General features: G+C 50.7%; 1 protein-coding gene across 2 annotated transcripts in view; it reads right to left on the bottom strand.

Moving 5' to 3' along the window:
- The window catches only part of LOC149875736 (nuclear GTPase SLIP-GC-like), a 67119-nt gene that overhangs the window by 29058 nt on the left and 23885 nt on the right, over positions 1 to 14176 (bottom strand). Inside the window, exons 9-12 of one of the 2 annotated variants that reach the window (XM_090031135.1) lie at positions 7399 to 7420; positions 6791 to 6880; positions 5876 to 5981; positions 1404 to 1537 (exon numbers count right to left, since the gene is read on the bottom strand). In XM_090031135.1, coding sequence (XP_089887261.1) covers positions 1404 to 1537; positions 5876 to 5981; positions 6791 to 6880; positions 7399 to 7420 — 352 coding nt within the window. The remainder of the gene's footprint in view (positions 1 to 1403; positions 1538 to 5875; positions 5982 to 6790; positions 6881 to 7398; positions 7421 to 14176) is intronic. The other variant, XM_090031136.1, reaches the window with a different exon arrangement.

Genomic DNA, 14176 nt, shown 5'->3' with positions numbered 1-14176 from the left:
AGGGATGTGGGCAGTGGGGTCCCCCAGGGCTCAGTCCTCGGGCCCGCACTGTTCAACATCTTCATCAGTGACTTGGACGAGGTGGTTAAAGGCACCTGTTCAAATCTGCTGATGCCACTAAGATGTGGGGGGATGTGGGCAGACTAGAAGGAAGCAACAGGCTACAATCAGACCTAGACAGGTTACAGGGGTGGGCGGATGAGAATAGGATGGGATTCAACACAGACAAGTGCAAGGTGCTGCACCTGGGAAGGAACAACCGGTACCGTACCTACAAGCTGGGGAACTCCCTTCTCGTCAGGGCAGAGGCAGAAAAGGATCTTGGAATCATCATTGATGCCAAGATGAACATGGGCCGGCAGTGTGGGGATGCAGTCAGGAAGGCCAACCGCACCTTGTCCTGCATCCACAGATGCATCTCGAGCAGGTCCAGGGAGGTGATCCTCCCCCTCTGTGCGGCACTGGTCAGGCCGCAGCTGGAGTACTGCGTCCAGTTCTGGGCGCCGCACTTCAGGAGGGATGTGGACAGCATGGAGAGGGTCCAGAGGAGGCCACTCGCATGGTCAGGGGCAGCAGGGCAGGCCCTACAAGGAGAGGCGACGGGACCTAAACCTGTTCAGCCTCCACAAGAGAAGGCTGAGAGGGGATCTAGTGGCCTGTTACAAACTAGTCAGAGGGGACCAGCAGGCACTGGGGGAGTCGCTGTTCCCCCAAGCACAGCCAGGAGTGACCAGGAATAACAGTCACAAGCTGGCAGAGGGGAGATTCAAGCTAGACATCAGGAGGCGTTACTTTGCGGTCAGGGCGGCTAGGATCTGGAACCAGCTTCCAAGAGAAGTGGTGCTGGCTCCTACCCTGGGGGTCTTTAAGAGGAGGCTGGATGTACACCTTGCTGGGGTTGTTTGACCCAAATACTCTTTCCTGCCATGGCAGGGGGTCGGACTCAATGCTCTGCTCGGTCCCTTCCGACCCTACAAACTATGAAACTATGGACAATTTGGAGAAATGGTCCACAATCAATGAGATTGTGGACCATAAACTCCAGGAAGGAGTTCAGGGTCCAACAGCCTTATGGTCTAATGGCCATAAACTCCAGGAAGGCCGATTTAGACTAGACATAAGAAAAAAGGCTTTACAGTGCATGTGTCCAGGGTCTGAAACAAACTCCCCCCAAAGGTGGTGCAAGCACCTATTCTGAACTTTTTAAAAAAAACAGGTGGATATATTTCTTGCTGGGGTCACATGATCCCAGCTGACTTCCCGCCTATGGCTGTATCCAAGAAGCAAGGAAAGAAGGGTAAGAAGGTAGTTTGCCAACAGACTGCTATAGTAAGAAGGTGCAGGATTATTCATGATCCTAGCTGGGAGAGCAGTCACAGTATCTAAAGTAGGTTGGGTTGTACCTCCGGGTCTTTTGTGGAGCTTAGGTTTTGGGCCAGTGCGAAAATTACATACACCTCCATCACATAATTCTTTAGCAGCTTCTCCCTCTCCTTCAGGTAGAGCTGCCTGATGCTGTCTCTCAGCTTGGGGATCTCTGAAATAGCAGAGACAGGTGAACTTAGAAACATGACAGAGACATTCCTCCTGTAGAATGTGCTGTAAATGAACACAGGATTGGATTATGGTACAACTTGTATAGACACTTTTGGAGCTGTTCACATCATCATCTCAGCTTCCATTTACAACATGCCACAAAATAACAACTACCAGTTGTAAAACATCTGGTGAATTCATCACTGTTTCAAGTCTTAGAGGTAAGATTGGCTATCCATTTACAAGACATGCTTTGTTCTAGCTCATGAAGAAATTAGTCAGCCTGAGTGTGTAGTACAGGGTCCTGTTTGTGGGAAGTCCTCTCTCACCTTAGAATCACTAGATTGAGTCCCCCTGATACTTTCTGGGTCCTGAACAGACTCCTACTACTCACAGCTCCACATGGAAATATAAATTAGAATGAAATCCTAGACCTTAGGGCTCTAACCAATCACCTGTATGGGGCAGGAAACAATTACTTTGATGATGCATTATTTCAGTTCTTTCATCTTCTTGCTCTTTCCTCTGAAGCATCAGAGATTGATGGCTGGAGATGGGATAGCAGATGGGATAGCAGATGGGATAGTAGGACAATTTTCTGAATTGGTACACAGACTGGAGTGTGCTGCTCAAATGCTCAAGTTCAGTTTAGTCTCCAGGTTTGGAGAAGAATTTTCTCTCTGGTCTGATGGACAAGGGGTTTTGCCTTGCTCTGTACTGTCAGATCATCATTCACCTAACAAATTCCCTGCCATTGAAGGTGTAGTCTTGGTTTGTCTGGTTCTTTAACCAAGGCATTTAGTTTGAGAATTGCGGTAATTCTGTGCAACTAGACTGCTTGATTTTGCTATATAGACTCTGGATGATGCCAAAAGGCTTGAAATACAAATGAGCTGGACGAGCTGAATTTAAGGTTTTTTCTGGCCTTAAGTTCCAGAAGGTGCATTAACCCTGCTCCTTTTTCTGTCTTATCTATTTAGATCACAAAATGAGATCACAAAATGTTCAGGGCCATGACCGTCTCTTAGGCCTCTGACAGATGTTCAATGAAAGCTGTGTGTCATGGGGTATCCCAATTTTTTTAAATTACTCTGCTCTAAGGGCAGTCTGCCTCGCTCTTGCCTGCCATGCCTTGATGTTAATAGAGCTATATATTGCAGGAGGGTGCCCTGATCTTATTATAATGACCAGCTGACTTGGTCCAATCACATGGCTCCGTACCGTCCCTACACCATATCCCATGCCTTGCAGATGGTATCCATACCAATGTTCAGCTATTGCTAATATAGATCCTCACTAGGCCTTCCAACCTCTTGGCCTCTCTCAGTCCCACTCTGGGCCTTCAGACCCCTTAGTCTCTCCATCAGCCCCACACAGGTTGACAGACCTCTCAGTCTCTCCTCTGGCCCCTCTTTGGCCCCTCAGACCCCTCAGTCTTATGCAACCACTTCCTAAGCTACCAGGCCCCTCAGTCTCTCTCTCTCTCTGGGCTGCCAGCCCCTTCTGGTCCGTTATCCTGGACCCATCTTATTCCCCACTTTTCTGAACATTCTCCAGACCCTCAGGCTGCTTCTTGTTGTCCTCACTGTCCAAGCCCATGGACCCCTCTGGTCTGGCACTCCATTCCCAGTCCTTCGCTGGACCCCTGGTCCCTTCTGCTCCCACTATACTCACTGGGCCTCACTAGACAGCTCAGGCCCCTCTCACTGGGCCTCTGGAGGCACATGGTCCTGGTTTTGCCTGGTGAGTGCTTTTTTGTTGGGGTGTTCTCTCCTAGCCTTCCCCCTCCACAAGGCAGTGGGAGCTGAGGCTTTCTGGCATACCATCCTTGCCTTTACCTGGAGTTGCCCAGGCAAGGCATCTCATGGAGACTACCGTGCACAGGCAGCCCCACCACACCAACCAACTCCAGTAGGGTGTAGTTTCAGGTCTTACCCAGGACTGGTCTTCAGGCCTACCTGATCTTACATGTCCCTCTCTGGACTTCCCCTAGATGTCCTACAACCCTCCTGGGCTGCTAACCACCAGGCCCCTGGCCCGGGTTCCATTTCCACTCTGAATCCTCCATCTCTGGACCCCATCTGACTCTCAGACCCCTGCCCTTGAGTCTTCCTCTTCAGATGACCTAGCACCAGCTATCGTCATCCTGGGTTGCCCACTGCTTGACCCCTCCCTCTCAGCTGTGGCCCCAACAGGGACCTTTGGCCTCTCTTAGGCCAGTTGAGACTCCAGGCTCCTGGTTCTGGCACTCTCTTATGCTGAGCTTTCATCCGTCAGCCCTTCCTGGGCCCTGGCCCCAGCTTGGACCAGTTGAGGTCCCCAGGGTCAGTCCTCAAGCAGCTGGCCCTCTCTTCTATATAGGTCCATCCTCTTGTACCCCTCCATAAATTATTTCCTCTCTCTCTGAGCTCACCCAGAGCTCCCAATATATTTTTCTCACCTCAACCCACTTTCCTGCTCAGGACCTCTCAATTGACCCCTGTGCTCTGCCACACTCTCGGGTTCACCCAGACTCTTCCCTAGATCTCTCAAACATCTGTCCCTTCTCAGGGCTTGCCTAGAACCTCAACAAGCCCACAGTTCTCAGCCCCTCTTCCAGGTCTGGCCTGACCTCTCTCTAGGCCCTTGTACACACAGCACCTTCCCCATGGCTCATCCAGCCTCCCAGTAGGCCCCAGGCACTAAGCCCCTTTCGCAGGGCTCTGGACAGCACACTGGATCCCCAGGAACCTCCTCCATCCACTTGGTTCCTACTCAGACCTACAGATGTTATTCTCTATCATGGCATTCAGGAGCTGCAGCCTTTCTGTTGGGCCAGGTCCTGCACCAGGTCCTCAGATGTTACTGCCAGCCCATCTCTTATACCTAGCCCTCCCCCAGTCAGGTGTCTCTCTGTTAGTCAGGTCACTTCCTTGATCAGGCCTAGCCTCACCTGCCAGCCCCTGGATCTGCTGAATTTCTAATTAAGCCAGACCCCACCTGCCAGTGGCTCTGCAGGCTTCCTTCCCTCTTCAAGTGGCAGGGACACCAAGTGTCCTGCCACAGTCTGGTGTGATCTGCTCTAATATCCTAACAGTCCACATAATATCCTAATATCCACAATAGGGAGGGAAGCCCCATATGCAGGAACTCGTTGCCTTCCCTGCCAGGGCTGCACAGCACCAGACAGAAGGCCCAGGCACTGGAGCTGGATGCCTTCCCCACCCCAGAGGTAAAAGCATCTGGGGCTTCCTTCCCCTGTGACACAGCCCCAGCAAAGAAGGCAGCCAGCTCCAGCACCTGGGGCTTCCCTCCTGTGCTGTGTGAATGCAGGGGCTCTGTGTGAATGGCGGGGAGCCACAGCAATACACGTAGCTGTGCAGAGGCTGTGTCCCTCACTGTGATGTGCAGCACTGGCCGGAGCTGCAGTGCTCCAGGCACCTGTGCCCTGAGGGCCCCACCTGCTGCTCCTACCACTGCCTGCTGGGGCTGCATGCCAGGGTGTGGGGAACTATGGAGGAGTCCGCACATGACCCACTCTCCCTTACACCCACACACTGCCCACCCCAGCTCCATGCTGCTGCCACCCTGTCACCCTGGGCGTGGGCTCTGCACTCCCACCAGCCCCAGCCCCATGCTCCACATTCCCTTTCAGCTGCAGCCCCACCCCCACTGCCTCCCTACCTGCTGCCTGGAGCCAGCAGGACACAGGGAAGTCCCTGGGAGCAGGTCCCTGGGGGCTGCAGCAGTGGCAGCGACACCCTGAATGTAACCTGCACACTGGCTGGCTGGGCCCTTCCGCCCACAAGGGTGGAAGCCAGACAAGAGGGTACATTTTTGTGGCTGTGTATACATATGGGTGCCTCACTCCCACCTTCATGGATGGAAGGGGTGGGTGGGGTATGACATGTTGGGGGGCCCCATGGGCCAGATGAAAGCAATTGGTGGGCTGGATCTGGCCCGCGAGTTGTATTTTGCCTGCCCCTGGCTTAGCCCCTATTTTATCACACCATTATTTGAAGGAACATGCTGCCCAGTTACTAAAGATGTGATTAAGTGGTTAATCATATCTTCAGTGTAGAATGTCTGCTGGCTTTACTATTACCATGTACATAGTCCAACACAACACAGCTCTAATTTTGGTTGTGGCCTTCCAGTCATTACATTGCTAATACAAGCATTGACATCAAATATAAACTTTTGACATTTATGCATTTGAGATGCTCCTCTGAACCAAACTTCCATCCCTTTAAAGTTTTTCTGTCAGTATTAAAATCTGCACAGCAAGTAGCGCGGTGCCCTGGCCAAAGAAACACTCACAGTTTCACCACTCTGCTCATGGGGAAAGACTGGACGTTACCTGTCTCTTCCTTAGTGAGCATTTTCCCTTCCCAGTATTCTTGGGCGCTGACTGTGTAAACTAGATCCTTCTTGTCCAGAATCTCTGAGTCACTCGGCAGCTTGTTCTAAAGGACAAACACACACACAGTGAGCATTGATGAAGTGGAACATTTGAAGGACTTTCAGAAAAATCCTATTGCCATTGCATAGTCCCACAGCAGTTCATGTACTGTGCACTGCAACAGGCATAAGTGGACTCAGTCGTGCATCCTTAGCCATCCCTGCTAATGGCCCAGTGCCAAACTGCTGCTAGTTTTTGTGTGCTCTCCCCTTCTGCTGCCCATCTAGCTGGACCCGTTCCATCATTTTGCAGCTTTGTTGATTAAAGGGTAAAAATAGAGATTGCCAAACAGAAGCAGATCAGCTGTGGTGGGATGTCTCATGCAGGCAGCGCACACTTCAGCTTCCTCATTGAACTAAGCTGCAGGCTCCCTCAGGGCTATGGGCTGCATTGCCCTGCCCTCTGGAGAGGGAGCAGGAAAAAAAAGCTGAGGGAAAAAGAGGGCACCCAAAGTTGGATTATCCTAGGTGAAGCCATCTGAAGGTCACCAGTTGGACAGTTCTACTTTAAAGCAATAATCATAGAAATCCTAGAGAAGCAGGGCGGGAAGGGTCCTCCAGGTACATCTGGTCCAAGCCCTGCCTGAGGCTGGTTCAGCCCTGTGCAAACCAGTCCAGACAAATCCATCATCTAAACTCTTTGTAACATGACCACCAACCTGACAAAACACAAGACATCTCACCTGAAAGTGCCACAGGCAAAACAAGGGGACCACAGCACCACTAAGTGTCAGTACTAATGATATTCAAATTCATAAAGAGCTACAAAGGGGAGGAGTTTCTGCCACTCCCCAGGGCATCAGCGTGTACTTACCTTCAGCTGCCTCATGATTTTTTTTTCCCTCTTCTGTTTCATACTTTCATTATTCTCCAAGATGGCATCATGTACACTGTCTAAAGATGTCTATGTTGGAGAAGCATGAAAGTTGTTATACACATTCCCCCAAACTGCCAAACCATGTTTACAAATTCATCCATTCTAAGGCTGGAGAGGATCATCTGGTCTAGCTTCCTGCTTAACACAGACCAAAGATATAAGTTTAGATTAAAATGTGTGAGCAAGAACTACCCACACTCCAGGAGTCTTTCCCCAGTCCAAAATCTACCCAAAACACAACCTCTCCTAACCAGCACCTGATTTCCTAACTCTGGCCCCATACATCTGCCCCTTAGGTCCTATCTGATGTCTCTGGCTGAATCATTATACACATATTTCAACAGGCAACTGCTAGAATCAAAACAGTGCTCTTTGGTGAAAAGACAGTCTCCGTGAAATATAAAACCATGTTCCAATGGACCTTTCATTTATGCTGGAACTTGCCCATCTTGAACCCCCACCCATCACCTCCCAGTTTGGTTGCCAGAAGTCTTTCATTTTTAATGCTCTTGCATATTTTAAAAAAGAAGTCTGCACATACTCACATTTGTCACTTTTCTTCTTTCCCTAAAGAGACAAAATAAAAATGACAGTTAGGTAGGTTCATCGTATATCAAAAGTCAAGTCCTTCAACTTAATTGAGAGCAGGGTGTTATGTGAAGAATGACAACGCTCAGTTTGGAGGTGGCAAATGGCTCACCTGTCCAAAGAAACAGGGCAATCCATGAGAGTCATAGCCTGCCTAGGCCTGAGTTCTGCCTGCTTCAGAGGAAGGGAGAGGGGGACACCAAGAGAACAGACACAGAATTGCCTGCTTCTTCCTTGCAGGCAAAGGTAGCTCATGCCCTGCAGACAATAACAGTTGTTCACAGAGATACAGTTTTCTCCAAGCCACAGAACAGAGACCAAAAGTGCAAATACCCCCATGGATGGCAGTAGACAGCCCAAACAGCTGCCCAGATGACCAGATGCAGATGGGCCTTTAAATAACAGGCCCTCTGCTGATATATTTATGCTTCGGATTGCTGAGTGTTTGGTGAGCTGTGTGTGTTTGGTGCATGTGCTCTGAGAAGCTGGGAGCGGTTACTGACTGCTGAGTGACTGCTGTCTGGGCCTGACAGAAGCCCCAACAAGAGGGCAGAACCAGTCCAGACCTTGCAGGGTATAAAAAGGAGATTCAGCAGGTAACCAGGGAGCCAGTGACTAAAGGTTGCAAACAGTTTGCAGGCAGTTCACAGGTCAGTTTGTGGGTCCTCCCCCCACTTTTTGAGGGACAAGTCTTTCAGCTTGGCATGAGGAAGCATGAAAAAAGGGGCCACGGAGCAATAACCAGCCAGCTTCTAGGCAAGTTCACTAGAGAAGTCGTGCTTGGAAGAAGAGCAGTAAGAGAGAGAAGGCAGATTAAGAGACCCAGGGAAATGGCTGGAGGATGTTGCAATGCTAGAGCCACTGCCACTGCCTCTGCTTGCACCTGTGAGGCTTCTGTCCAGGCAGTGCCACTCACCATCCATGCTACCACCTAAGTCCAGGTTTGGTGCTGTGGGGACTGCGGCTTCCAGGTTCCTTCCACTGATGGCCAGGCTGGGGAGTGCCTGCTGTTTGGGAGCAGTGCTGTGTGGGGGTGTCTCTCAGGGAACAGGCAAGAGAACTACAGGAGGAGGTGGCGTGGCTCTGAAGTATCCTCTGCCATGCAGTGTTCATCGATTCAATGCTGAAGGAGACCTCCAGGATGGTGGAGGAAGAAATGCCAGACACAGCTCTAGAGAAAGTACAGGACATGAACAACCAAAAGCATGGAAGCTGGAGGCTTGTGTCTTCTGGCAGCAAGCAGAAATCTTCACCTCCACCTGCAGTAGTTCATTTGGAGTACAGATATGCAGCCCTATGCAGCCCTAGCTGCAGAGAGCACTGGTGCAGGAAGACAACCAGGCCTCACCAAGGTAGGAAGGATGGAGATGACTGCCACCAAGAAAAAGTGGTAGGTGGTGGTAGTTGGAGACTCCCTTCTGCAGAGGATGGAGGGAACCATCTTCCAACCTGACCTCTTGTCTCAGGAAGTCCGCTGCTTGCCCTTAGCCCGAATCTGAGATGTCATGGAGGGATACTCATCCAACCCTCTGACTACTACCCCATGCTGCTCATCCACATGGACACCAATGATACTTCCAGTGGAGACCCTGAACATATAAAAAATGACTACAGGGTGATGGGTGCAAGGGTGAGGCAGTCTGGGGCTCAGGTTGTGTTCTCATCAATCCTTCTGGTCAAGGGAACGGGCCCAGGCAGGAGCAGATGTATCCTGCAGATCAACACCTGGCTGCATAGCTGGTGTCCCCAGCAAGGATTTGGCTTTTTCCACCATGGGATGAATTGTTGGGAAGAGATGGGATCTACCTGATAAAGAGAAGGAAAATCATCTTCACAGACAGGCTCACTAACCTGGTGAGGAGGGCTTTAGACTAGGTTTGCTGGGGGATGGAGACCAAAGCCCTGAGGTAAGTGAGGAAGCAGGAGACCTGGAGGAAGAGTAAGCAGGACAGGGCAAGAGGGGAGGTGTTTTGGTACTTCCTGACAAATCAGGGCAATCAATTAGTTACCTTAAGTGCCTGTACATCAATGCAAGGAGCCTGGGAAACAAGCAGGAGGAACTGGAAGTCCTCACACAGTTGTGGAGCTATGGTGTGATTGGAATAACAGAGGCTTGGTGGGAGCTCGCATGGCTGGAACACAGCCATGGATGGGTACAAACTGTTCAGGAAGGACAGGCAGGGAAGAAGAGGAGGAGGAGGATTTACACTTTATGTAAAAGAGCCATATGATTGCTCAGAGCTCCAGTACGAAGCTGGAGATAGGCCTGTTGAGAGTCTCTGGGTTTGGATCCAAGAGGAGAGCAACAAGGGTGATGTCATGGTGGAGGTCTACTATAGACCACTAGACCAGGAGGAAGTGGTGGATGAGGATTTCTTCAAACAGGTAGTGGGAGTTTCCTGATCACAGGTCCTGGTTTTCATGGGGGACTTCAACCCCCTGACATCTGCTGGGAGGGCAATACAGCAGTGTGCAGGCAATCCTGGATGTTTTTGGAGAGCATCACGGACAACTTCCTGGTGCAAGTACTGAAGCATCCAACTTAGGGGCCATGCTCTTCTTGACCTGCTGCTCACAGACAGGGAAGAATTGGTGGGAAAGGTAGTAGTGGATGGCAACTTGGTCAGCAGCAACCACAAGATGATTGAGTTCAGGATCCTGAGGAAAGGAAGGATGGAGAGCAGCATACTAAGGACCCCAGACTTCAGAAAAGCAGACTTCGACTCACTCAGAGAACTGATGGGCAGGATCCCCTGGGAGGCCAGTCTGAGGGGGGAGATGAGTCCAGGAGAGCTGGCTGTATAGGCAGTCCTCAGACTTATGACACAATTGGTTCCTGAAAACGCATCTTAAGTTGAAACATTGTAACTCAGAACCAATTTTCTCATAAAAAACAACATTATAAATGGGGGATTGGTTCCTGAACCAAGGCTCGATACCATATTTTCACCAAAAATACCCCAGAATTTTATACTTGATCAATTATAGATGAGAACTACACATTAATGTATTTATATTGTAAATAGCAATCCTACTGATTTGGAAGGACTTCTTTGAGGTGATTTTACTGGACTTTTTGAAAGGCTCTTCGCTGGACTTTTTGAAAGGCTCTTGGCTGGAGTCTTCTCAGGCATCTTGGCTGCAGGTTTTTCTGGAGTCTCGACTTCTTTCTTAAAGAAAGCATCCAAGGAAGTTTGGACAGATGTTCTCCAGGGAGATGAGCTACACAGCAAACTTGTTCGCTGGTGTGGCATTGCATCAGATCAACATTGTAAAGTCAAAACTGATGTCATAAAGTTGAAGCAGGGTGTCAATTTATAAACATTGTAAGTGCAAAACATCGTTGTCTCCGGGGGACACAAACGGAGGTCCCAGAACATCCTCCCACAGTGGGACCTGAGGTGGGGGTGAGCTGCTGGAAAGAAGAAACAAAAAACCTAAGGAGGGGGCTCACTTACCTTCCATAGGAAAAGCTGTGCTGTTCCTAGAAAAGCAGCTGGCACAGTTCATCGGCCACTTTTATTTGTGGCTGGGAGTGATGCCAGTGGATAACATCATCAGAAACTGCCACCTGGAAGATGTAAAAGTCGTTGGCAGGGAAGCAGGGCAAGCAGTAGCTAAGCTGGAGGCTGGAGGCAAGGCTGCTCCCTGGGCCACTCGAGAGGAGCATCAGATCCAGAACGGGGCCAGACAAGGACTCTCAGGAAGGGTCCCAGCTCTCTTAAAAGGCTACACACCCAGCAAGTCAGGACAGCTGAGCTAAGGAGGACAGCATCAAGGAATCCTGATGACTGCAGATGCTGGATCCTTGAGTGGGGTGGGCTGAGGCCTGAACCCCTATTGTTCTTTTCCTTTTCCTTTTTTTTTTCTGTTTCATGTAGTCACCTTGAAGGGCACCTAAAGTCTGAAAGGGGGAGGGCATCCCCAATCCAAAAAGGGTCAAAAAGAGAAGTGGAGGCAACTCCATGGAGCATGATGTCCTGAAGATAAGATCAAGAGCAGATGTTGAGAAAAAAACAGTCCCCACCCAGGGCAAAGAAAGACACCAAGGGATGGACAAGAGGGGACAAGAACAGAAGTGAACATCGAAGAGATGGGCCAACGATCCATCACCTAGTCATCTTGAGGGCTGGTGTATGGCTGGGGTGTAGGGGAGGTGGAGCCCCAAGAACGTCTGGAGCGGTCAGCACCCAGTCTGCGGGATCCCACGAGGGAGAGTACCACTACTGAAAGGAAGACCAAGTCATGGCAAGCGAGTGTCAGGGCCTCCCTTGGGGGTGAACACAGCTCAGCACCCAAGTCCAAGGGACACGCCCCGTGGTCTGAACTGGGCGTGTGTTCTAAGACTGCCAGAGAGCACCTATACCAAACCAGACGGGTGCAGTTGTAACTCAAAACATTGTAAGTTGAGGACTGCCTGTACTTGAAAGGTGCCTTACTGAGAGTGCAGGAACAAACCATCCTGATATGCAGGAAAACTAGTAAGTATGGCAGAAGACCACCTTGGCTTAGCAGGGAACTCTTCAGTAAATTAAATTAAAAAATGAAGCTTATAAGAACTGGAAACTTGGACAAATAACTAGAGAGGAGTATAAAAGCATTGCTCAGGCATGCAGGGATGAAATCAGGAAGGCCAACGTGCAACTGGAGTTGCAGCTAGCAAGGGATGTGAAAGATAGCAAGAAGGTTTTCTGCAAGTATGTCGGTAGCAAGAGGAGGATCTGGGAAAGTGTGGGTCCCTTACTGAATGGAGGAGGCAACCTTGTGACAGAGGATGAAGAAAAGGCTGAAGTGCTCAATGCCTTTTTCACCTCAGTCTTCACAAGCAAGGTCAGCTCCCAAACTACTGCACTGGGCAGCAGAGTTTGAGGAGGATGTGAGCATCCCTCAGTGGTAAAAGACCAGGTTAGGGACAACTTAGAAAAGCTGGATGTGTACAAGTCCATGCGGTCAGATGCGATGCACCCAAGGGTGCTGAGGGAGTTGGCTGATGTGATTGCAGAGCCATTGGCCATCATCTTTGAAAACTCAAACCTTGACAAATTAGAGCCTTGGCCCAAAAGAAATCTCATGAGGTTCAACAAGGACAAGTGCAAAGTCCTGAACTTAGGAGGGAACAGTCCGATGCACTGGGACAGGCTGGGGTGACTGGCTGGGCAGCAGCTCTGCAGAAAAGCACCTGCAGGTGACAGTGGGTAAGAAGATGAACAGGAGTCAGCAGTGTGCCTGTGTTACCAAGAAGGCTAACGGCATCCTGGGCTGGATTGGTAAGAGCTTTGCCAGCAGATCAAGGGATATGATTCTTCTTCTATTTGGTATTGATGAGGCTGCATCTGGAGTCCTGTGTCCAGTTTTGGGGGCCCCCACTACAGAAAGGAGGTGGACAAATTGGACAGAGTCCAGAGGAGGGCAACAACAGTGGTTGGGGGACTGGGGCACATGACTTTTGAGGAGAGCCTGAGAGAACTGGGCCTCAGAGAGGAATGGATTTAGTTGCAGCCTTCAACTACATGAAGCGGGGGTTCAAAAGACGATGAAGCCGGACTGTTCTCAGTGGTAGCAGATAACAGAACAAGGAGCAATGGGCTCAAATTACAGCAAGAGAAGTTGAGGTTAGATATTAGGAAGAATGTTCTGACCAGGAGGGTGGTGAAGCACTGGAAGAGGCTCCCCAGAGAGGTGGTGGGGTCCCCATCCTCGGAGGTGTTGAAGACCCAGGTAGACAAAGCCTTGGCTGGGATGATATAATTGAGGCTGGTCCTGCTTTGAGCAGGGGATTGGACTAGATGTGACCTCCTGAGGTCTCATCAACTCTCATTTTCTATGATTCTATACCATGGGATCATTCTCGGTTCCCAGGGGGTCTGAAAACTGTCCTTCTGATTCAGTTCTGCCTTTCAACACTTTCTTTGCTGCCTCTTCCTCATGCTACCTTTTTCACGCTCTCTCTCTCAGGCATGCAGGCAGGGCAGAAGGGAAGATGGCAGATGTACAATCAAATCCTCTGATTATCTTTTTGCTGCATGTTCTAGTCCCAAGTCCTCTTCTTTGCAGTCCTCTTCTGAGGCCCACCTTCCTCCATGATGTATGACCAATGGAGAATATGATCTGGACCTGGGACTGTCACTAGCTGCTCATTATAGCGATGGAGCAACTCTCTCTGAGTGGGAGGAGGCAGCTGTGTGGAGCCGGGCCGGGTCAAGCCCCCACCCAGGCCCCAACTTGGCCCAGCCCCCTTGGGAGAGAGAAAAGTAGGAGGGGGTACTCACCAGTCCCCCTCCAGTAGTGCAGGGCCCCCCAAATCCCAGGCAGGGCCCCCCCCCTTGCCTGAGAACAACTTTCCCCGATGGCAGGCCCACTGCGCATGCGCACAGTTTAAAAGGGCCCGCCAAACAGCAAAAACACCCAGTTAGGCTCCGGAGTGGTGAGAGATGCATGGGTGAAAGCCCACCACACCCCCGCTCCCCAAAACCCCCCAGACACCTCAGACACCCCCCCAGCAGCCACAGAGCCCCCTGCTGACCCCCAGCACAGCCAGAGGCAAGTGGGGCTTGTGGTAGGAAGGGGTTAACCCCTCTCTGACTGGGAGGAGGTGGCAGCATGGAGCCAGGCTGGGTCAAGCCACTGCCCAGGCCCCTACTTCACCCAGCCACCCAGGGAGCCATGCGACTGGAACCGCGCGAACAGGCTGCGCAAACAGGTGCTTGTCTGCTGGCGTGTGAGCTACTGCGGAGT

The sequence above is a fragment of the Crocodylus siamensis genome, chromosome 1 (genome assembly GCF_052110815.1).
Source record: "Crocodylus siamensis isolate JL-2025a chromosome 1, ASM5211081v1, whole genome shotgun sequence".
In the NCBI taxonomy this organism is placed as follows: domain Eukaryota; kingdom Metazoa; phylum Chordata; order Crocodylia; family Crocodylidae; genus Crocodylus; species Crocodylus siamensis.
Note: the sequence above shows the minus strand (reverse complement) of the source record. Positions and strands in the feature narration are given on the sequence as shown.